Source organism: Porites lutea, chromosome 6 (assembly GCF_958299795.1).
Source record: "Porites lutea chromosome 6, jaPorLute2.1, whole genome shotgun sequence".
Classification (NCBI taxonomy): domain Eukaryota; kingdom Metazoa; phylum Cnidaria; class Anthozoa; order Scleractinia; family Poritidae; genus Porites; species Porites lutea.
In genome coordinates, this window is record NC_133206.1 from 2,535,403 (window position 1) to 2,557,500 (window position 22,098).

Below are 22,098 nucleotides of genomic sequence, written 5' to 3' on the forward strand. Positions count from 1 at the left end.
ACCATATTACTACGCCTAGCATAACTACCGCCAAAAGAAACGACACAAGAACAACAACGATGCCATCACAGACAAACAGTGCCCCTTCCACAACAACGCCACCTAGCAACGGCACAAGAACAACGTTGTTTTCCAGGTCGACACGACAGTCAACTTTGCCTTGGGTAAAAACAAGCAGTGCCCCTGCTACAACAACACCACCGTCCACCCCGGACGCAAATATAAATGACACGGAAACTACGGCTGCTGCCCCCAAATCAACGCAGCAAACTTCGACGGACGCGACCATCCCAGGTCCCGGTACAACTGTGGGCAACAAAGAGAGTGTGCTTGAAACAGACAAAGGATCTGAAAGCAACTCTCCAGGAACTGTGATTTATATCATTATTGGCATCATGGCTGCTTTGATTGTGGCTGGTTGTGTGGTGGCAGTAGTAGTGTTTTATTATTTCAGAGATCGGTGAGTCAGTAGTAATAATAACAATAATAGTAGCCTGTGAACAGGCCTTTGCTCTTTCTTTTCCCTTTCCTCGCCATTTTTTTCCTTAAACAGAGAGCCTGTTCACAGGCTACAATAATAGTAATGATAACAAAACTTCGACGTTTGAACTGGTGCCATGTCACACATGGGGTAGGGCAGAAGGGAAACTCATTTGCTCTACGTACTTTTGTTCAAATTTGGTGTGTCTCTAGAGTTAGAAAATTCCTCACCAGTCAAAGAATTAAAGCACAAAACAGACGACGCGTTAGAACGATACAATGGCATTTAGCAACTGCCTTTAATTTATAATATCTTTTGGCCACTTTTATTGATTTTTATTTTTTACTTTCTTATTGACCGCTGGCCAATTTGCAAGAATCGTCAATTTTGATGGAGGCAAATTAATGGCAGATAGATTGATACATGTCACAAAGTGCCCAAACGCTGTTTTTATTTATATTTTAGTCACAAAAATGGCGGAAACCGTAACACTCAAGAGAGGGTCGCAGTCGTGTTTTCAAGGGAGGAAAATCCAGCTTCCCCTGAAATAAAAGTAAAAAGGTTGGTCCCCCAAATTTTTCATCAATTCTCCCTCTAATTCCTTCGTTAATTTTAACTTGTAGTTTAATTAAAATAACCCGCTTACTAGCATGAATAGCGTTGTCATTGTCACTCGTTGTTATCATTCACACAACGTTTCTATCGGTCTTCTACTTCCCTCGGGGAGCCTTTGTCATCCACCTCGGCCTTCGGCCTTGGATAACTTTCTCCTCGATCTGCATAATTCTTCATATCATACTCAACCTCATTATATGGCGGGGGGGCGAGAAGAAAAGAGCAATGGTTTTCACGAGCAAAACAGCTACTCTGTATGTACTTCACTTTTGCCGTCTCGAGGCCCGTAGCCGGTTTTTTTTTTACGGGGAGATGCCATCCAACAAGTAGACGGACCAAACGAGGCCAAGGTGCAAGTCTCTTTGTGGGAGGAAAAGGGGGGAGAATTTGATTGTCCGAGACTGCATTTCGTGCGTTTTGAAGCCGGCATGATAAAAAAACAGGTAGCCAAAAGCGAAACGTGGATATTTCGCAAAATGTTTGAACTTTAAAATTGATTTTTTTTTGACAAAGAGACTACTTTATGTATGTATTTTAAAAAAAATAAGAATGAAAATGGCAATGGCGCTATTTAAATGAAAAATAGAAAGAAAGTTGTAAATCCGATTATTCACTCCGTATTCACTAGGTTTGCGGCTGATGATCGTGATCTTTCAGTAGTATGCAAGTGATTGCTTCTTATCAAACAGATCAACGACTTCTTCAGATCAGTGTCTGTTGCCTTAAAGATTTTTTAATGAAGAAACTCAATAGTTCTGATAAACATTTGTAGTCTTACAATCTTCACTACTGGCACTTTTAGTTTCTTTTAGAGACAGTTTTCGAACAGAGGTATCTATGGATTGACAAAATTTGGCGGCGGCCTCCCTTCTTGCTCTCTCCGGCCCATTTTCTAGCGAACTATGTTAAAAACTGTTCAAATGTCCCCAAATTGAGAACGATTTTGCAATTTCATTGTAGGTACCGTATCGCTAATTTAGTTTGTTTTCAATTATCGTTGGTCACCAAAACAAGTGGACCTCCGGAGTCTATAGGGAGGGGGGGTGGGTGCGAGCCCACCCGTCGCACCCCCCTCTCTACGCCCCTGGTTCCTGTACATCAAATTTTACGTTTTACAGAGCACGAGGGCACAAGACGTCGATTTGATGTTCCTATTTTCTGGGACTATATCAACTTAGGGATTACTTGACAAATTGGACGAGGTGGAATTACAGCGTTGGAGTTTAAATCAGCGCTATTTAACTTTTCAAGTGACGTTTTGGATGCTGTGGCTGTCTTTTAGTTACTACTTAAGTTCCCTCACTGTTAGCTGTTCTAGCAACGTTTTATGTATGTTTGCATGAATTCACAGAACTAGTGTATGTGATGATTCTTATTTTCGCTATTGGCCCTTATTGCACGATATATGATGGTGTTGAATGACAACAACGGAGAGCAAATGACCCGTGATAGTATAAAATAAGACCAGGAATGTAGGAAATTACGAAGGGATCTCAGTAAAAATTCATCTCAAAATATTTTTCACTCAAATTTTCTTTGTACTTAAAACATTGGTGCTTCCTTTTTCTGTTACGTAGTGTGTCTCATTTAAAAATGAAATACTCCACCATTACATTTTCGAGCTAAGGGATTGAATTTTTTGTTTCAGTGACACTAACATCAGAGAACGTTACGAAAATGTAGGAAGTTACAGAAGTGGGTGTGACGGAGCTAATGATCTGAATGATGGGTGAGTCCTGGCTTTATTTAGCCTCCCACGCAGGTGTTTTAGGGGAGCTCGTTTTTCATCCCTCCCCATGTGGGGAAGGATGAAAGACAAGCTCCCTTAAAAACGCCTGTGTGGGAGGCTAGGCTTTGTTCCGATTTTCTGAAAATAAGAGAATCACCATATCCTGAAAAAAACCTACCTTAAGTATTCACGCGCTTTTTAAGCACCAGAATAGATTACCAGCTGCTGTTTGAGTAATGAGGCCGAGCTCCTGACTCCAAAAAAAACTGCGTCATTCGCACCTAGACGGTCCCTCATTTTCTCTCGTGTCTCGCCTCTAGTCGCTCGAGGTGATTTTCACGCGCTCTCGCGTATTTCGTGCGTCTAACTCTCCCTGAGGTAAATGCGTGACTACTCGGGATTATAGGTCTGAAATAATTTAAGTATAGTTTCATTTCGGTTTTCTTTTCTAACAGAGATTGCCAGAACCCCTACGAAGAGATCAAAGACAAAGGAAATCCACTGTATGGTTTCAGGTAAAAATATTGTTGAACTTAGTCACCTTATACAAAAACCAAAGTAATGACTATATCAGAGAAACACTAGCAAGACTAGCAACACCAGCATCGGTGACCTGCTGATTTCTGTTCAGATGCAGTGTGGTTCGTTGACAGGTGACTATCATCGTACAAAAAGCTCGACTGGCTAAATAATCTTGTTAAGGTCTTTTAAGTTTCAACTGACTTTTCTCTCGAGCCTCTACATTATCGTTTCTTTAACTCTGTCTTTATGTAATGATATTAACTTAAAATTTATTTATGTATTTTTTTTTTAAAGTTAAACCCTAACAATCAGTTGCTCTTCTGCCCCGCTGAGGTTAGCTTTTGCTACCTGCTGAACAGTGTAATTAATTGAGTTTATTCTTACTATAAAGTTGTGTCTTGTTGTTGTTATGTTGTTGTGACTGCATAACAAAAATTTTCCAGGTTGTGTAAATTGCCGAAAACGTCTTTATTACACCACTGCTTTTATCTAGCTCAGTGTAATTATAGCCTATTATTAAGGAAGTAGATATTTTCTGGTTCACTCTGTATTGTTGCCCGTCAATTGTCAACTGGTGTCTTTTTTGTCAGCATTGGTACCGAGACCTTAGCCTAGTTTTAGTAGCCAATAAACTTGTCAAGCTAGTGAAAACGGCCTCTTCACATGAGCCCAGTTGAACGGGCTGGCCCGGTTACCGGGACCAATGAATTTCGGTCAATTTCGCCCTGGGTTCATTTGAGAACTTTCAGCCCGGTTTCTGAAATGAGAAAAGGCCGAAATCCTGGGGACGAGTTCCGGCTACCGAATCGACCATGGAACGCATTCGCTGTTGCGAAGAATCCATCCTGCTTTTATTTATCCTGGTAACCGGGCTGAAGTGTTCATGTAGCAAAATTTTCGAGCCCGCTTGCCGAGATCCCGGCTGAAAAAACCGAAATCTCGGGAACCGAGCCAGCCCGCCCCCTCAACCGGGCTCATGTGAAGAGGCTCTAGGGTTCTTACTTCGGAATTAGAGGGAAAGAAACAAATGATTTTCTTTTTTTCACCCTTAAAACCGTAACCTAATGATTTGTTTCAAGATAGGAATAAAGAAAATTTTAAATCAGAAATGTCATTTGAGGATGAGCAAGCACAACGAAAAAATTATTGTGACTCTTCTTTTTTTTCAGAGATGGTTATAGCACTTACGAAGAGCTGAAATCAAGCGATAATCCACTATACCATGGCTAGCAATGTATGCAGAACCAATCAGTTGTTTTAGTGTTCTCTTATGCTGCGTGCAAACGGACGCAACAACTCCCAACGTTGTTGCGCCAACAATGTTGGGAGTTGTTGCGTGCGTGTTGGCAGTGGTGTGCAAACGGAAGCAACAACTCCCAAAAATAATGGGACCTGCAGTGCATCGGGGGAAGGATACAACCCATAAGTCTTTGTAAACCATGCATAATGAGCTTGCGTGGCCTCAACATTGTTGGAAGAGCTGTTGAACGGATCCAACATTGTTGCGCTACGCTTCGGCGATCAAGGAACAAAGAAATGTTGGGAGTTGTTGACTGAAAAGTTTGACCGGTTTCAAACTTTGCGCAACAACATGCAACAGGGTGTGCAAACGGACGGAACATGTAACATCCAAAAATGTTGGGAGTTGTTGGCCAATAATGTTGCGTCCGTTTGAACGGGGCTTTAAATATTTATTTAGGGTACTTCAGATCAAAGAACAACTTATATAAATGAGATGAGAGCTAATACAAAATGTGTTATGTTCTCAATATACCGGATAGCTTTTGCGCCGGCACAAAAATCATCCTGGATAAGGCTTCAGTTAACACATAACAACGGTAACTTTGGGCCGATTTCTGTAACGGTGCGAAGCTGCACCACGCGGATCGCGAAAGTGGAGCGTCACATATTGGATGGGTTTTATGCCACACTTTGGTGCAGTGTAAACAGGTTGCCGTCGCTGTTCACGCTATGCGGGATAGCTTTTCGTGTCGACACGAAAAGATATCCAGCATAGTGTAAACGTAGCCCTTACCTACCGTCAAGTTGCGTCCGCCGGTTTGCACACCCTGTTGCATGTTGTTGCCTGTTGTCAGGGGCACCCAACGACAATTTTCGGAAAATATCTGTTCGGAAGACGATTCGAGATCTAGAATTTTCGGAACACTTGTTGTAAAATTTCTTGCTTGCCTGCCTCTCCTAGGATTTTCGAACATCTCAAAAATGGTATAATTGCCCATTTTTTAACGGATTTTTACTCTTAAAAGGTCACCTAGAATTTTCGGGAGCCTTTTTTCTGGCTGAAATTTTCGAAAAGGTAACTTTTGATTCCTATAATTTTCGGATCACTAGACTTTCAGCTAGGAAATCCGAACAGAAGAAAAATTTTTAGGGGATAAAAATATTCCTATATCTACCGTTTAAATACTAAAATACATTTAACAGTGCTATGTTTAAGTGGTTTTGAATTATATTCTCGTTGGGTGCCCCTGTGTTGTTGGGAGTTGTTGCATCCGTTTGCACACCCTTAAAACACTAGACGCAACGTTGTTGGCCCACAACTCCAACATTGTTGGATGTTACATGTTGCGTCCGTTTGCACACCCTGTTGCATGTTGTTGCATCCGTTTTCACACCCTCGCAACACTAGACGCAACAACAAGCAGCATTGTTGGCGCAACAACTAATTAGTAAGGAGTTGTTGCGTCCGTTTGCACGAAGCTTTCATGTACGTGCTGTGACAAAAATTTATGAAGGATGACACCATCCTTGATCTACATTATTCTTCATGTTTGATTATTTATTCAAATAGTTCCAACAACTTTAAAACATGCTAACCTCTTTAAGGTTAAGTCCTTAGCTCCGGGGTCCTTTCATTGTTTCTCGGCAATTTCCTCAGATTTCCTGGTGTAAAGGGATGTTTATTCTCAGAGATATTTTCCATATTTCAGTCGAGTCGTAGTTCTGTCTTTTTGCGCTATGTTTTAATTGAGGTAGTAGTTTCAGCTGTAGTTGCTGTGTATTTCGTCTTCTCATAACGTGTAAAATGTTACGCCAACACACGTGGTTAATTGTCTTTTTTTTGTTACAGATTGGATGATCACCCACTGCAATGAACTAATGATGGTCACATCTACTGTTCTCTTCTCTTTGACATTGTCAATTGCAATAATATTAAACGGCTACTGACCTTCATGAAAAACAAGAGTTGTTGCAGAAGATTTTAAATACATTGATGCGCTACTGAGTCGCAAAGTGTGCAGCAATTTCCAGCTATCGACTGGCAATCTGGTTTCAGTTCATATTAAATCTATTGAATTGAAATACGTTTCTGTTTTCTCAGTGAGCTATTTTTTAATCACCCTTTAGACCCTTTTAGTTTATTCTCACTGTGTAAGAGGAATTTTAGTGTTGGTTTGTATTGTTTGTATGTTTTTTTATTGTAATTTTACCTGTAGAAAAGGTTTCTGAGTATAACAGGTCTGTAAAGTCAGCTCCTGTGATCCCAGTGATAACAAACGTATTTAGTGTAACGCGTTCTTGATTTATCGGTTCTACTGAAAAACAATATTATTAAAAGCCGTTGTTGTTTCTACTGCTGCTACTGTTTTTACGTTTTTGTGTTTGTTTGTTTGTTTTTTTGTGCGCGTGGAGTTCTATCCTGGCTCCAGACGAAATTTTGATAACGTTATTATCAATTCAGTTGGATTTACCAGCTAGCTGTGGGCTGTGTGGGAGTACATAAGAAATTGAGGGCGTCAGATCCGATTCGTGCGACGAAGGAGGAAGCCTTCCGTTCCATTTTGCCTGTTATCTAATGCTGTGTTTATCGCTGCCCCGTCGCTCTCTAGTTATAGATTATTAGAAAACTTGACATGAATTTAAACAAACAAAACACAAAACACTGTGTATGACTTGTGTGACCTTTGTGGGAGCTGGTCGGTTGGAAGTAATTATAACCAATTAAGGCTAAATTTAAAATGAAACAAAGGCTGTTCATGTACATAAGATAATAAGTTATAGCCAATAATCAGGAAGCCAAATTTTTGTGAAATGTCATGCTGAAAAATGACGATCTACCTTAGTTAAATCTTTTCGACCAGGAGTTCTATAGGCTACTGTCCCGGCCAAAATTCCTACAAGACTGAAAAGCTTTCCGTACAAAAGAAAATTACAAGGTGTGTTACTTTAGATCCGGTTAAAGAGACGATTAGGCATAGGTCGACCAGACTGAAAATAGATTGTACCGGCCGGATAAAGCGTAGTCTACGTATTTAGCAAGACAAATACGTCATATGAGTGGAACGGAAATACGAAGTACTCCACTTCCCTAAACTGTTTAACTCCAAACATGGAATTAATGGCGGAAACAAGAGGATCTGATTCGTAGACAGCCACTTCATGTCAGTTCACTTGAAGATATTTATGGCGTGTTGTTACATCTAACAGTCTTCACTTAAGTCAATGAAAATGGGATTAAAACTTTGCAAAACGTAGTTTTAAACATTTTTTTTTAGAAATTAATTGTCTGATTTCAATAGGGCCTGTTTGTGGATCAATAGAACATGTCTCCAAATGGGGGAAATCTCGCTATTTAGCGATCACTATAGAATTAAAATTTGACGTCAGTCAGTTGGAAATGACAATGACAATTTATATCTCATGTTTTAAAAAGTAACCAAAACCCCGCTGTCTTGTTTATTTTCGCCAAACATGACACTCTAGCTTAGCTCGCGGACAGAGCGGCGAACTTAATTCTTTCAACTGACTCGCTCCCTCATAACCCGAAGGTATCTAGAGAACTTCATTTTAAAGACTCATTCATCCTGGCATCATGACGATTTATTGCACGCTGCTTCCAAGTATGATTTTCTACTGCTTGGCTAAAGGAGGTAAGATGCATCTAATTTGCCCAAGCGTGTCTCCTGATTATATACAGATTTGGTAATACTAGTTCAAAACGCTATTCGCACTATCTATGCATATAATTGAATTATTTCTCAGCATTATCCACACCCTTATAAAATACAAAAGATGTTAGTATATACTGACCTATAACGGTTAAACCGGCCAGTTCTTTAAGTTTAGTTTCATCTACGGAACAATAACTAAAAGGTAACGTGACTTAATTAGTAAGTCTAAAAATAAGCCGTTTCTTCTTACATTTTGTGAAAATTATTCTCTAGTCTATTTTTAAAACTTTCTTAGCTATTTGTCTCTGAAGTAATGGAAAATACATTAATCTGGACCTTTTGCTGTGTTATTATATTTTCATGACAGTTAACTGTTGATTTATTTTATGTTTTCTGACTGTCCCCCACCCTCCCCTCTCCCTTTTTCCTTTCCTCCCAATCCCCCACCCCCTTTCGACGCCTACCACGCAGCTGGCACAATTTATTTTCCGTTGAGCGAAAAAGCCTATAGGAAAGTAAAACATGTAGGACTCGACATTAAAGGAAAATGAAAAAAAAAGAGACAGCATTTTGGAACCTGAGTTAAGGTTTTTGTCATCAAAGGAACCTGCAAAGGGGTATTACTTATGACACGGCAAAATGGAAAGCAGAAAATTAAAAACAAGAGGAAGAAATTTAAAAAGAGAGAAAACAATGGATGACCTCGAACGTGACCTAGCTTCACCGAAAAATGCATAGTTTGAGCATGTTTCGCGCTATTAGAACCCTCTATAAACACGCACGTGCTTTCATAAAATCGGCTTTGTCAAACATCATGCGAGGAGCCCATGGTCTTAAACCCAAATAATTTTTCCCCTTAAATTTCAAAGCACCCGTTTGCCAATTTTGATGCCATAATTCATAGCTTGTACCGAATCCTTCTTGCTCTCCAGTTTCAAGTTGGTTATTAGAAGTAGTTGTTCATTTTACGTTTTTTCCCACCGAGAACATGTTTTTAGAGACCTCGCTGATTTCCACAAAAGTAGCTTTGAGAAATCGTACAAACATTTCAATAAACTCGGGTTAGAGAAAGTTTCAAATCTAATATTTTATAACGCCACACTGCCCCTCTTTTGCTTAGCTATTTTACATGGTGAGCTATTAATACTTGTTTTGCATTCCTTCCTGTTTTTCACATGTACTTGTTAGCACTGATTGGAATACGTCGATTTGCACTTGAAAAGCAAGAACAAGGTCTCAACTGTAAAATGGCAGGGCGAAAAAAATAACCGGCGCCGGAGCGAAATAAACACAGGAAAAACAAGGGAAAGGAATGGGTGGGGAGCGTTTTTGCCTTCCTTCTGTTCGTTCTCATCTGTCGCAACAGAGAAACTGTTCACACGCTACTCAGGGAAGGTGGAAATTCGTTCAAATTTTTCTTTTTTCTTTTTCAATCCGCAGTCCTATGTGTTTTAAAGATATTGTTATTGATATTGATCGTTTCGTTATCATCATCATCACCATCATCATCATCATTTATTGTTATTATTATTATTATTACGATATTTTCATCCGTTCATATTTTCCTGGCTATTTGTTTCTTCTTGATTAAGAACTTGTTACAGCATGATCTATGATATCTTGAAACGATTAAAATGCCAGAGAGGCTTTTCTAATACTTAGATGCCCACATTGCATGAGGAAAAATGCTCTGTGGTTTCACTAACGTAACAAGGATTATATCCTACCTCCAGGAATTAAAATTCTGTGCGCAAACAGATTCCGTTTGAATTAAAAAGCCCAGTGTTTCGTGCAAACTAAGATGAGACATGGATAAATGTAATCTAATTTTACATCTTAGTTTTTTGTACCTAAAGGCTGGTTGTGAGTTTTTTTTCTGTGGACTGAGCTCTATAAGGTAGTTTTTAACACATAGCTTAAACGGGTGAACATTGCAAGATTTGGTCAACTATAGGATAGCACTTTGGCTATCATGGTATGTGTGCACAAGTTCCGTAGCTTTCAACTCAATTTAGTAGGTGGATAGGGGATTTTGGAATAAGAGTTTCTTGATAACTTTTGTCACGGAAGTTTAACTAGAGTATTTTATCCTGATAAAAAAAATACTGAAATTTCTCCGAGTTATTAGAAGCTTTCAAAGTCATCACGGACTTCGAACAGAGTACAGTCAACTCTCTCTAAGACGGACACCTTTGGGACCGGCAGTAGCTGTCCGTCTTAGAGAGATGTCCGTCTTATAGAAAGTCAAATAAAGGGAATAAAGAAAGGCAGGGACCAACTTTAGGTGTCCGTCTTATAGAGGTGTCCGTTAAGAGAGAGTCGACTGTAGACGAAAACTTAAATAGAAAGCAAGCACATTCCAAGAAATTAAAATACACACTCAACTGTAAGCTTCTTTTCTGCTATGGACGCTATCGCGTTATTTAGCTCGTACACCCCTTTGTAACAGACCCAGTAGAATCTATATCTTCACCGAGTTCTCTCGAGAAAACGTCACCGGGTTGGCTAATTATTTTCCTCTTTTTTTTTTCGTAATTGAGTATCTCCAATAAAAGCTAAAAGTGGTGGTAGGCCTAACATCTTTACCGGGATGAAACCTTTGAAAACCTTTTACATATCCCTCTAGCAAGAAGAACTAAAACATTTACACTTTTTTGCGAGATCAGGCACCTCTACCCTCCAATTTTTTTTCGTAAATGGTGATAATGTTTTACATTTTTGCTTCTTTTAAACAAATATGAATAACGAAATACACTCTCGTTTTGTAAAAGTCACGATAGAAATTGACCGGGGAAGTAAAAAATTAGCCTGGTTGCTGAAACAATTTATTCGTCAGGTACCGGGGAAGCTAAATTACCACTGGGTAGACTAAATGAAACCACTGTCCGGGGTACTGAGGGTTTCCTTCCTTTTGAACTGTTTTTTGTGTCTGCGTCAATGGATTATAAGAGACCCTACAGCATTAGCGTGACTAATTTCCCTTTCAGATTTTACGGCCAAGATTTAAATCAGGGCCTGTTAAATTAATTCTCCACAAAGGAAACGACTCAACATCTCAGCCTCATCAGGGTACTTTTTTTTTAATTTTGCAAGGTGCGATTGATGATGAAAAGTATATATACTGACATACTTCGTTCTTGCTTAGTTTTCAGCAGTTTCGTGTTATGGCCATCAGGACGATATGGATTGCCAATGCCTAAAACAGGATGTCCAACAGCCAATGGCTTTCATTGGTCCACTGGATACATCTACCAGGACTTAGAGGATAACTACAGCCAAACCAAAACTTCCCCTGACTCTCATTTAGCGGGATCGGTGTCGAATGATGTGCTGCAGTATTTCTGTATTAAAAATGAAACGTTTACCTTCCTCAACAGACCCTCATGGCCAGCAGGTCAATACTGCATATATCGGAAAGGGACGAGTTGTCCCGCGGGCATGCATAGCGGGTCACTGTTATTAGATAACGAAAACGCCAATGGAACTAATAAAAACTCACATAACGGGTCACTCCCAGCAGGAGTTTACAACCAGGACACGAAGATATTCTTCTGCTGTCAGACATCAGGATCGTACGATGTAGCTATTCAGTTGCCAGTTGATAAACCTTTTTACCTAATTGCAAAAGGACCATATTGTCAAGAAGTGCTGAACACGGTTCATACAATGGAGTTTATTGTATACGATACAGAGGATGATAATAATCATGACCAGAGAATATCTCCTTATCCATATGGGGCTGGGCTGCAAGAGCCTCGAATAAACTTCTGTTACTATCAAGGTATGGCACAAGAAGTGATTGAACCCTGAGGTTGTTGGCCAGGTTCAGACGCCGAACTTTTCATGAGCCGAACTTAATTAACTAGAGTTAAGGCCGACCCAAATTATTTAGACCGGCTGAATTATGAGGCGCCGATCTTGATTCCAGCCTAACTTAATTCAAAACGAAATTTCGGTCAAACTACGTACAAAATCGGTTATAATAATTTTTTTATGAGGTTCGGTACACCAAAATTTCGGTGACTGAATCAAGCCGTTCCAGAGTCGATTCGTTGTCGAAATTCCCGGCCGGGCTAGGTGGGAAGAACGGCTGAGCCGTTCTAAATTGAAACAGGCCTTCCTATTTCACTCAGACACCGAAGTTTTCATGTACTTAATTCAATCTAGTAGGTTCGGCTCATGAAAAGTTCGACGTCTGAACCGCCGGCCTTAGACAGGTTAATTAAGAATCGTGTTTAACTCAGGAAAACAGCATGCATGGACGCTCTAACGATTGCTTAGGCATCCAAGAGGGATAACCCGGGAGAGTTGTTTATCACGTTTTTGTAACCCGCGTAGCTGGCGAGATAGTTATGAGCGGGGTATTTTCTATATGCGTTGGGTACTTTCTTGCTCCAAAGCTGGCTACGCAGGCTAACATGCGGTGCCGGAACGACATGACTTATCTCTGTCTTACTCGTTTACCGAAAACGTGACATTTAAATTCATCTCGTATGGTGAAAAGATAGACAGGGATACCCATAATAGGTTCACTTTTAATTAAAATTGGATAGTGTTATCCAACTTTTGAATAACTGGAACAAGGTTAAGGACTGTGCGCGCCAATGAAAAACAGAAGTGATATGAGATACTAATGGTCAATTTTTTTCTCCCATAGATAAATAATTAAAATGCTCTGTCACTATATCTAGATATTGCAACAAATGAATAAAACAACAATCGCTATATACCATTATCGTCATCGTCATCGTCATCGTCATCGTCATCATCATCATCATCATCATCATCATCATCATCATCACCAGTATTCTCTCTGTCTTCTTATTCGATAAAGAGCCTACAGATAATTTTGGAAATCAGCATCATCTACAGATTAGTTGGTTAATATCTGTTGCAGATAACAGACTAATCTGTAGGTTGAAAGCGCAATGCATGATTCCGATAATTTTAATAATTGTTTAAAATTAACGTCACCCTTCGCACTGCTTGTCTCACGCTACTTTCTTTCATGATCGTCATAGTCAACATTATCATAATTGACATTATTTTAATTAGTATTACTCCTGTAATAATGACCATAATTATTACCAACATCAACAGCTGCACTTTTATCGTCATTCTCAACCGTGATCAATATGAATATGAGAGACTTCTTTTTATTCTTCGTCTTTCTTCAGCATGTCTATGGACTTTTACAGCACTGAAAGGAATCTTCAGGAGTCCCTACTATCCACGAAAGTACAACAACAAGGCATCATGTACATGGCATATCATTGTTCCCTGGAATTACACCATCTCACTTACCTTTAAAGATTTCTCAACAGAAGAACGCTGTTGCACTTGTGATTATGTTGAAGTATGGGAAACGCACAAAAATGGCTCCACAGTTTTGATGCAACAATTTTGCAGCCACAAAAAACCACTTCTATCCAAACCTATTTATTCAAGTAGCAATAATGTGACAGTTGCCTTCTATTCAGACGCTTCAGAAAACGCAAAAGGATTTGAAGCCATTTACGAGGCAATCCCTGTAAACGGTAAGAAGAGACCAAGTGTAGCCAGTCGCTCTGTTAACTCCGGTTATTTCAGTAATTAATCAATTCAATGCGTTCGCCAATGCTAAATAAATGTGTCTTTAAATGGCTCTTCAACACAGTACAACAGCAACCTACAACAAATTTATTGATTATTGCGTCTGAGCAGTTTACAAACTGAAATAAACATATTATAGAAAACTTCTAAACAAAGGTATCTTTACAATTAACAAAAATAACATGAAATGAATAAACCTCAGCAAAACAAATGACCGTACCAGACCTTTTTGGGGGGGAGGGGAAACTGTCCCTGTCCAAAGATGACGAAACAATCAGGAAGAGAGAGGAAGGGTCGGTAGGTGACGGGTAATAACGAGTTCTTTTTTTTCTTCTATTTCTTCTTCTTCTTCTTCTTCTTCTTCTTCTTCTTCTTCTTCTTCTTCTTCTTCTTCTTCTTCTTCTTCTTTTCAATACAGCTACAGCTTCCACAACAGGCGTCCAGACGGTCAATACCACAAAGACAAGAGCAACAATACCAACAACGACAAAAGCAATGATTGCACAGACAAACTCAAGCAGTACAATAACATCTGAAACAGTAATTAAACGGGACAACACAACGCCTCTACCATTAATTACGAGACCATCCTCAACCCATGGTGACAATGTGATAAGAGAAACCTCAACCAAAGGGCAAAGACTGACTACCGAGACAAGGGCGTACAAGGACGGCATACATGAAGCCAGAAATGAAAAAGCAACCATCGAAAGTGTTTTTGTCATTGTTGGCGTGATAGCTTCCGTGGTCGTGATTGGCTGTTCAGCGGTAGCAGTTGGGTTTTGCTGTTACAGAAAAAAGTGGTGAGAAGAACAAGAAATGAATTGTAAAAACAAGAAAATTAATGCAAATTTATTTTCTCCCGACGATTTATTGGTGTTCAGGTCGTTGTTTTCTCCCAATCTAGGTCACTTCACTTCACAAGTGCTGAATTCGATGCTGATGAAGAAAATCTACGATTCTCGCTCATTGGCTTTAGATTCGGTACATGTGAAGTCCAATGTTCGAAACAAGCCTTATTTAACCGCGGAGGTCGCGGGCTCAATTCTGGGGCCGGACCAATACTCTGGGTAGCCCTTAACCAAGGAATGCAGACTGGTATTGCCTTTGCCCTGCAAACGGCTAGACCGCGTGGCGCAAGTAACAACGTAAAATGGCGGTTTCGTGCCCTGTAGAAGACGTAAAAATAGTGCCTTCAATTAGTTCTTTCGATCTAAATACGTTGACACACAGAGAAAGTGGGTTTTTTGGTCCACAGCAGTGTATACGATCACCACGGCTGGCGCGATAAGCTGCTGAACTGAGATTAGTTGGATACAACAACTGACAGCCCTTTATATTTTACTGAAGAGACCAGTCTCGCTATATATCAACTTCACACTTCAAGTTTTCATTTTGCAAGGGTGTGTGTGTAATGGGGAGGGGGGTGGATATATTGTACGCTCAGGTATTTGTAGTTGGTAAACACAACACGCATAAAACTTTGAAACTATAGAGCAGCCACATGCACACTGAGCTGCATTTTCATTGTTACTGGTCTCTTCTCTAGGTAAGCCCCTGCAGCCACTTTTTTTTCTCATAGTAAAAGGAATTTACATTTTTTTGCAGCCGTGTCAAGAGAAAAGAATCTGATCAACACAAGCTTTCAATTACTTTTACAGCCACTGAAAAGACAGAAATTGGAATTTCAAACGTGTCTTTTCCTGATATGTATCGAGGAAGGTAGGTACTTGTCAGATTTGTGAGATCAAACTGATTAAACTTCAGTAACGCAGTCATATTACATTATGCCCCCATCATTGTCTTATCAGGCCCTAGCATGCTTAGGGGTATAATAAAAAAGTGGCGTCCATCTTGTGTGCTTAGTCTTCGTGTCTCTCAATGAACATGGTGTCAGAAGTGGGATTCCAGCCCACGCCTTTGTTCGGAGACCAGAAGGTGAGTCTGGGATCCACCTTGTGTGTTTAGTCTTCAGTGGCGGATCCAGACCTTCTGATAAGGGGGGGGGGGGGGGGGGGGGGGCGGTCGTCCAGACCCTGAGATAAGGGGGGAGACGGTTTTTTAAAAAACTTTTTTTGGCCCCTTAGGCCTTAGTTTGGTCCAAAAGTAAGGGGGGCCCGGGCCTACTGGGCCCTTCCCCTGGATCCGCCACTGGTCTTAGTGTCTCTCATCAAATGCACCCCAATAGAACTGGTTTGTTTGTGGTGACTTGTGGAATTTTTTCTTACCTTTGTTGCCGCAGCGTCAGAATGCGTTCTTTTCGCGGGCTAAAATTCAATGTATGAGCTCTGCCCTCTTATTTATTTATTTATTTTTTATTATTATTTAAACTCGATAGCGCGAGGAGTGGTTGCCCAATCTCCCGAGCCAGGGGCTCATGTATTAAACGCTCGAGCATTCCGGATCGAATTGGAATTTAGAAATGTTGGTTTTTGCGGAGAGGGGAAAACCGGAGTACCCGGAGAAAAACCTCGCGGAGCAGAGAAGAGAACCAACAACAAACTCAACCCACATATGACGTCGAGTCCGGGAATCGAACCCGGGCCACATTGATGGAAGGCGAGTGCTCTCACCACTGCGCCATCCCTGCTCCCCTGCAATGCTCGCGGCAGCTGCTCAACTGCAAGCGATGAGAGCCGGTTGTGCAGGCATCATTGGTGCCCCCTAATCTATCCAATACCGGCGCGGAAGGCTCCGCCACATCCCGGACACTGGTGAATTTCGTCAGATTACTTCAGACTTGCGCAAGTTCTGCTCGAAGTGCAGAGCGACTTTGCTGATTTTGCTATACGCTATAATCGAAACTAGTTTTTAAGCAAAACAGGACACATGAACGGCAAATGAGATCCTACCAGTTCTTGGAGCGAAACAACACTGACACACCTTGTTTATCTTTTAGTATCTGTGAGGACACAAAGGAACAGAAACGTTATTCCGAAATCAGAAAGGCGGACAACATCCTCTATGAAAACGGGTAATGTCAGTCAGTTTAATCTGTCATTGTCCGAATATTGAGACATCAAGTCATATGAGGTTGTTATTAATTGTACTAACATAACTCTTTTTTTTTCTTTATGAATCGTGTAACAGAAATAGCTTAATCATATCCAGGAAAAGTGCAGATGAACATGAGGAGAAAGAAAACGATAACCCTTTATATACCAGCAGGTTAGAAAATCTGTCTAACTAAGAACATGAAACTAAAACACAATGGACTCAGAACTCTTTGTTGAAAACGCTTTGTCTGACTAAAACCCCTTTTCTTTGTTTAGCGTTGAATCTGATGACAAACAAGGTAATCCGATGTACGATGAGTTTGTGATCGTAAAGGAATGTGATAACCCAATCTACGAAAGGTAAAAGTCCAATGCGTTGTTGCGTTGTATTCCTTTGTTCTGACTTTGTCTTAGTAATCAGGGAAGTAGTTATATGGACTAGGTAACAGCTGAGCGCAATAACCAGCCATTGCTGGGTGACTAGCGTGAGCTATTACTCTGTTGGAACCACCCGGATTCTTAACTATTCAATAATGATTGGTGTGGAAAATGTTTCTTCTATTTTAGCGATAACGCTGTGAAGGAAAGTGAAAATCCAATGTACGTTGCAGGCTTTGAGAAGGAAATCCATGATCCAATATACGAAAGGTAAACTTTGATAAGTTGCTTGATGTAATGAACGAAAAAATATTGAAACCGTGCGTGTATCAGAACAGTTGACATGAGAAAACTCTTACCCGCGCGAGTTTCATATGCCGGGATGAGTAAATTACTTTGTATCAAGCTAAGATATTTACCTGCCTTTGTCCTTGTCCCATGTCCAACGTGAAGGCGACAACTAGGATAAGCGAAAATTATACATGTGCACGTGCACTTCAAGCATTCTAGTCTTACCAGGAGGCCGTTTCATACTGAAACGAGTCGCATCTCTTCGTTTACACGATGCAGTTGCAAATTTGTGGACCAAAATACAATTCTCGCTCCGGCGCAACAATCAGGATGAACCTCGCGCCGGTATGATATTTCGGATGGTAAAAGAGTCATGAAAGGGAGGCGGGAAGAAGTCGGGCCTGTACGAAAGTTGCCCTGGACAGGGGCCCGTTTCTAGACATCCCAGTAACTTTTCCGGCCCAAAAACAAATATTCAAATTCAAATCCAAATCTAAAGAATGAAAACGCCGGCCCTAGCCAACAAACCAGTCCATTTTGTTTTGTTAAGTGATAGTTTTATCATGTTTCTGCAAAACGTTTGAAACCTCGATCTTTAAATAATGTAAACAACGACACCTTTCCGGTGCTGGTAATTGTCGGGACTTTCAAGGAACGGGTCCCCACAGGGCAAGAACGAGCTAAGACAATTAAAAGTCCCAAAAGAAATGATCACAGATTTTTGCTGTGTTTTGGGGTTCGTTCTTCTTTTAATAAAAGCTTATTTATTAGTCTCAAAATGAAAAATAACAAGAACGACAACAACAGCAGCAGCAACAACAAAATTGAATATTTGCATATTATTGTGGGATTTCGAATTACCCCGGCGGCTAAGGTAGTTGTAACCATTAGTAGTCTTTGAATGAAATTCTGTATTAACCATTTAGATGAAACGTCTTTGACAGTTCTCTCACGTAGTACCATTAGTTTTTCTGTTTTCGGTTCAAAAATTCAAACAATATAGGGAATTTTTGAAATTTTGGGCAAAGAGTAAATTTGCTCTCTTTACCATGGTGCACGAAAGTTCACGAAGACAATTCGTCTGTTTTGCATTAGTACAACGGGACTTGCCGACTATTCAAAACCCTGACTTAGCTAGTATAGGTTTTCCTTTTTTTTCAGTTTTTTTAAATTCCTGCTCATGGTTTTTCAGATATTTAATGTACTGTATTTGATTTATTATTTTCTATTTTAGTATGGGAGACACACTGAAAAGAACAGCCAACGAGATTGATCATCAACTTTACGAAAGGTACTGGAGATTAAAAACTTCCATTTTTCTCTCTTCAAGTTTAAAAAGTCCAATCAACTGTAGTTGTTAGTGTATTTATATTCGAATAAATCAAAGATCCAACTTGATTCACTCTGAATTCTAAATCAAACTTTTATTAAGCTAATTAATGCGCGCAGCAGCTAGACCATAAGACAGCTGCGGGAATAGCCTGCTACTCGCGTCTCCTTTCGCGTGCTGCTCTCGCGTGACTTCTCGCGACTCCCCCAAATGGAGAGCTTGTTCCAGGCTACTGCGGGAAGGACGAGTGACGATTCGTAAGAAAATAAACAACTCATTTATTTATTATTTTACTTATTTCACATCTTTTCAGGATGGTATGATGTAAAGCACTAATAAATTCTGGAAATATTTTACATCCAAAGTTACGGTTGAACAAGATCATAAAGGTGGCCAATAAATGTATAACCTTTTCAGCGGTATCTTTCACAAGGATTCATGCAGCGTCCTCAAGAAGGATGCTGCGATGACTGGCTCCTTTGGGCCTGGATTCTAACATGGAGATTACAGCCTTATGTATATATATGTATAGCTTTCTGCCGGGGCAGAAAAAGGAACGAAGCTCGAGTTTACTGGACCGATGCCTTCAGAAGGCTCTCCTGATAAAATTTATGACTCGCAAGAAAATCACTTGAACAGTTGCTGCTTTTATGACGTCATCTGCCAACCGACGTGGGTCTTCACCAGGCTCCCATAAGTGTGGCTTGTTCATATATAACTGTTCTTGCACAACTGCTTCATTGTCCTTTCTTTTTAACTATCGCTATCTGTTGGATCTCGCTCGGCTTTCTGATTGAATATCCAGTCTAAGTAACCGACCTGAAGTGATTTCCACGCTTCGAGGAGAAGGAAAAAAGGAAAAAAGGAAAGATCAGCGGTTTTAAAAGATCAAGGATTTTCGCCAGTTATCATGTTTGCGAAATATGCAAACCAAACCATTTCATACGTTTTATCTTAAAAATATTTACCGGAACAGTATTTTGTAACAAATCCTTCAAATTAAAAAAGAAAGTAGTTTAAACATTGTGATATTCACAATGTTTCACTAGAACCATGTCGATTTTTTCTCGACGATCGAGAGTTGGTAAAGAAAAACGAATACATCAAATAGACAACGTTCTAAGAAATCTTTCTTTTTTTTGCTTTGCTTATTTTCATGTATATAACAAACCTGCTGCGTGGCTGGTAAAGTCAGGCATAAGCTCATTACATCACACTGTCAGGCCGTCCAAAAATAAAAATGGCAATTCTGGTAAATAAAAACAAAGATTTTTTTCAGCGGGTTTTCTTCTCCTTCGTTCTCTCTCTTTTGTGAACGTTTCTACCAGTAAGAAAGCTTTCTTTTAATTGCTTTTTTCCTCTCTTGATTACGTAGAAAGTCTAACCTCTTCACCATTTCCGCACCAATGATGTCATAACGATAGTAAGCAATACCTAGCTTGGAATGGCGGTCGAATTTCCGAGAGAGCAGATCCTGTTAAACAAAAAACAAAACCAATTTATGTTACAGGTAACAGTGATTAGTGTTTGGACATTAACAAAGTCCTTCCAAGGGTTGTGATATTAACTAGGTTGACACTTTTAGTGGAGTTGCGGGACTATAAAACCAGTTTCAATCATGTTACAAAAAATGGCCAAATGTTTCAAAAGAATTGGAAATGGGGCTCAAATATTCCTGGGGTAAGCGACTTGGTGATCAGGTATAATCCTATATTTCATCACCGAACGGAAAAACTTTTTTTTGGTTTTGCATTTCTTTTGAAACAGTTTACAGGTGAGAACAACTAGAGGAAAGAAGGGGGACATGAGGGTTTACGGTATTGAGCTTGCTTTCAAGCGGTATTTCGGTAATTTTGATTTTAATGTGCGGTATTGCGGTATCATCTAGCCCTGCGGTATACGGTTTCTCATCCTTTTGGTTAACGGTATTCGGTAAAAGAAGATCCTTCACGGTATTGCGGTACCATTTATTTGCGCTCTCCTGTCTAATACGGGTCAATACAATGTGCAACAGGAACAACAGTAAGGTAAACTTGTTAATAAAAGTTAATATTTTAATACTTTAGACTTAATGGTAAATGTTACCCAATCTATGACGAGCATACAGTGACCGGGCTTTTCGATCGTTCTACCGATCAAGGTCTTCTCACGTTTTCTCGCAATGTCTGAGGTTGATTTCTGGTGCATACATGCTTAAGGTAAACAAACACGCGAGATGGATACAGCTTTAAGTAAACTTGACCGATCATAAACGCGGCATCGGCATTTCGTCGATTTTGACGCTGTATTTCGGTATTTGCCAATTTTTCTTTCGGTATTGGGTACCCCCCAATGTCCCCCTCAGAAAGAACCGAAAAGTGTCGTTGGGCCAGACTTTTGTTCATTTTAGATTTGATGCTTTTTTGCCACATCAGCTGCTTTATCCCGCCCAATCCATAATAATCTCGTCCAAATTTTCAAAACTGTCTGTCAGGTTGAATGAAAACGAGTCAAAGGTTCTCCATTGAAAGGCGGGTCAAAGGTAATGGCTAATTGAAAAGTTACGCCTGGTATAATAAAATAGGTAATTATTTACAAGGGCTCAATGGTACCTAACAGTATCCACGGTCTCTAAGGAAGTGTGTTTAATTACATGTATTTGTCCTTGCTTCCGTTAGAAACCTTTCACACAATACCTGATTTGTGAGTTCTGTTTCGTAGACATAACTCTCAATAATATATCAGACTTTCAAACTCTCGCTGATTATTAAATGGTTACTGAGTTTATGAGAAAGTAGCAACTTGTTTAAATCTAACGTACAGTGGAACCTCGATTTAACGATCCCGCCGTCTATATAACGAACGATTTTATTTACCCCGATAATAGTAAAATCAGAGTATTGTGATCCTGTGCAAGGAGAGTAGCCAAATTACTTAAAGCTCATTGGGAAGGAGGTGGGAAGGGGACAACTAGTTATTGGATGAGATTCTAGTGAAATCCGCTGATAACTTACCAAGACCTTAATTATTTCAGGTATCACAAAAAATTAGTCTGATAATAATAATAATAATAATAATAATAATAATAATAATGATAATACTAGCTTTTATCTATACATGATTAAATAGTACGGCAAAACTGATGTGGCCGTGTTGAAATTGAAATGTTATCAAAATCATTAAAGCAATCAATGAAATTATTTAAAACAAAATTCAAGGCCTACAAACGTTGACTTAAAGAAGCCGACGTTTCAGTATCAAATTCATAAAAC

At 39.8% G+C, this 22,098-nt stretch overlaps 3 protein-coding genes across 3 annotated transcripts in view; 2 read left to right on the forward strand and 1 right to left on the reverse strand.

Annotated features, from left to right (window-relative positions):
- The first annotated feature begins 3 nt into the window (after nucleotides 1-3).
- Nucleotides 4-6,875, forward strand: LOC140942339 (uncharacterized). The gene is made up of 6 exons (XM_073391296.1): nucleotides 4-460; nucleotides 947-1,042; nucleotides 2,745-2,825; nucleotides 3,281-3,340; nucleotides 4,517-4,581; nucleotides 6,439-6,875. Exons 1-5 carry the CDS (start codon nucleotides 60-62, stop codon nucleotides 4,575-4,577), a joined length of 699 nt encoding a protein of 232 aa, XP_073247397.1. The 5' UTR covers nucleotides 4-59; the 3' UTR covers nucleotides 4,578-4,581; nucleotides 6,439-6,875.
- Nucleotides 6,876-8,091: 1,216 nt separating this feature from the next.
- LOC140940887 (uncharacterized) lies at nucleotides 8,092-19,300 on the forward strand. The gene is made up of 11 exons (XM_073389853.1): nucleotides 8,092-8,239; nucleotides 11,406-12,041; nucleotides 13,438-13,797; nucleotides 14,271-14,655; nucleotides 15,461-15,574; nucleotides 16,752-16,826; nucleotides 16,943-17,020; nucleotides 17,125-17,208; nucleotides 17,404-17,496; nucleotides 18,752-18,808; nucleotides 19,161-19,300. The coding sequence occupies exons 1-11, from the start codon at nucleotides 8,182-8,184 to the stop codon at nucleotides 19,168-19,170; spliced, it is 1,950 nt and encodes a 649-aa protein (XP_073245954.1). The 5' UTR covers nucleotides 8,092-8,181; the 3' UTR covers nucleotides 19,171-19,300.
- Nucleotides 19,301-19,543: 243 nt separating this feature from the next.
- The window catches only part of LOC140941399 (inactive serine/threonine-protein kinase 19-like), a 30,018-nt gene continuing 27,463 nt past the window's right edge, over nucleotides 19,544-22,098 (reverse strand). The window contains exon 9 of the mRNA XM_073390393.1: nucleotides 19,544-19,666. Within this exon, the coding sequence (XP_073246494.1) occupies nucleotides 19,611-19,666 (56 nt within the window). The 3' untranslated portion in view covers nucleotides 19,544-19,610. The remainder of the gene's footprint in view (nucleotides 19,667-22,098) is intronic.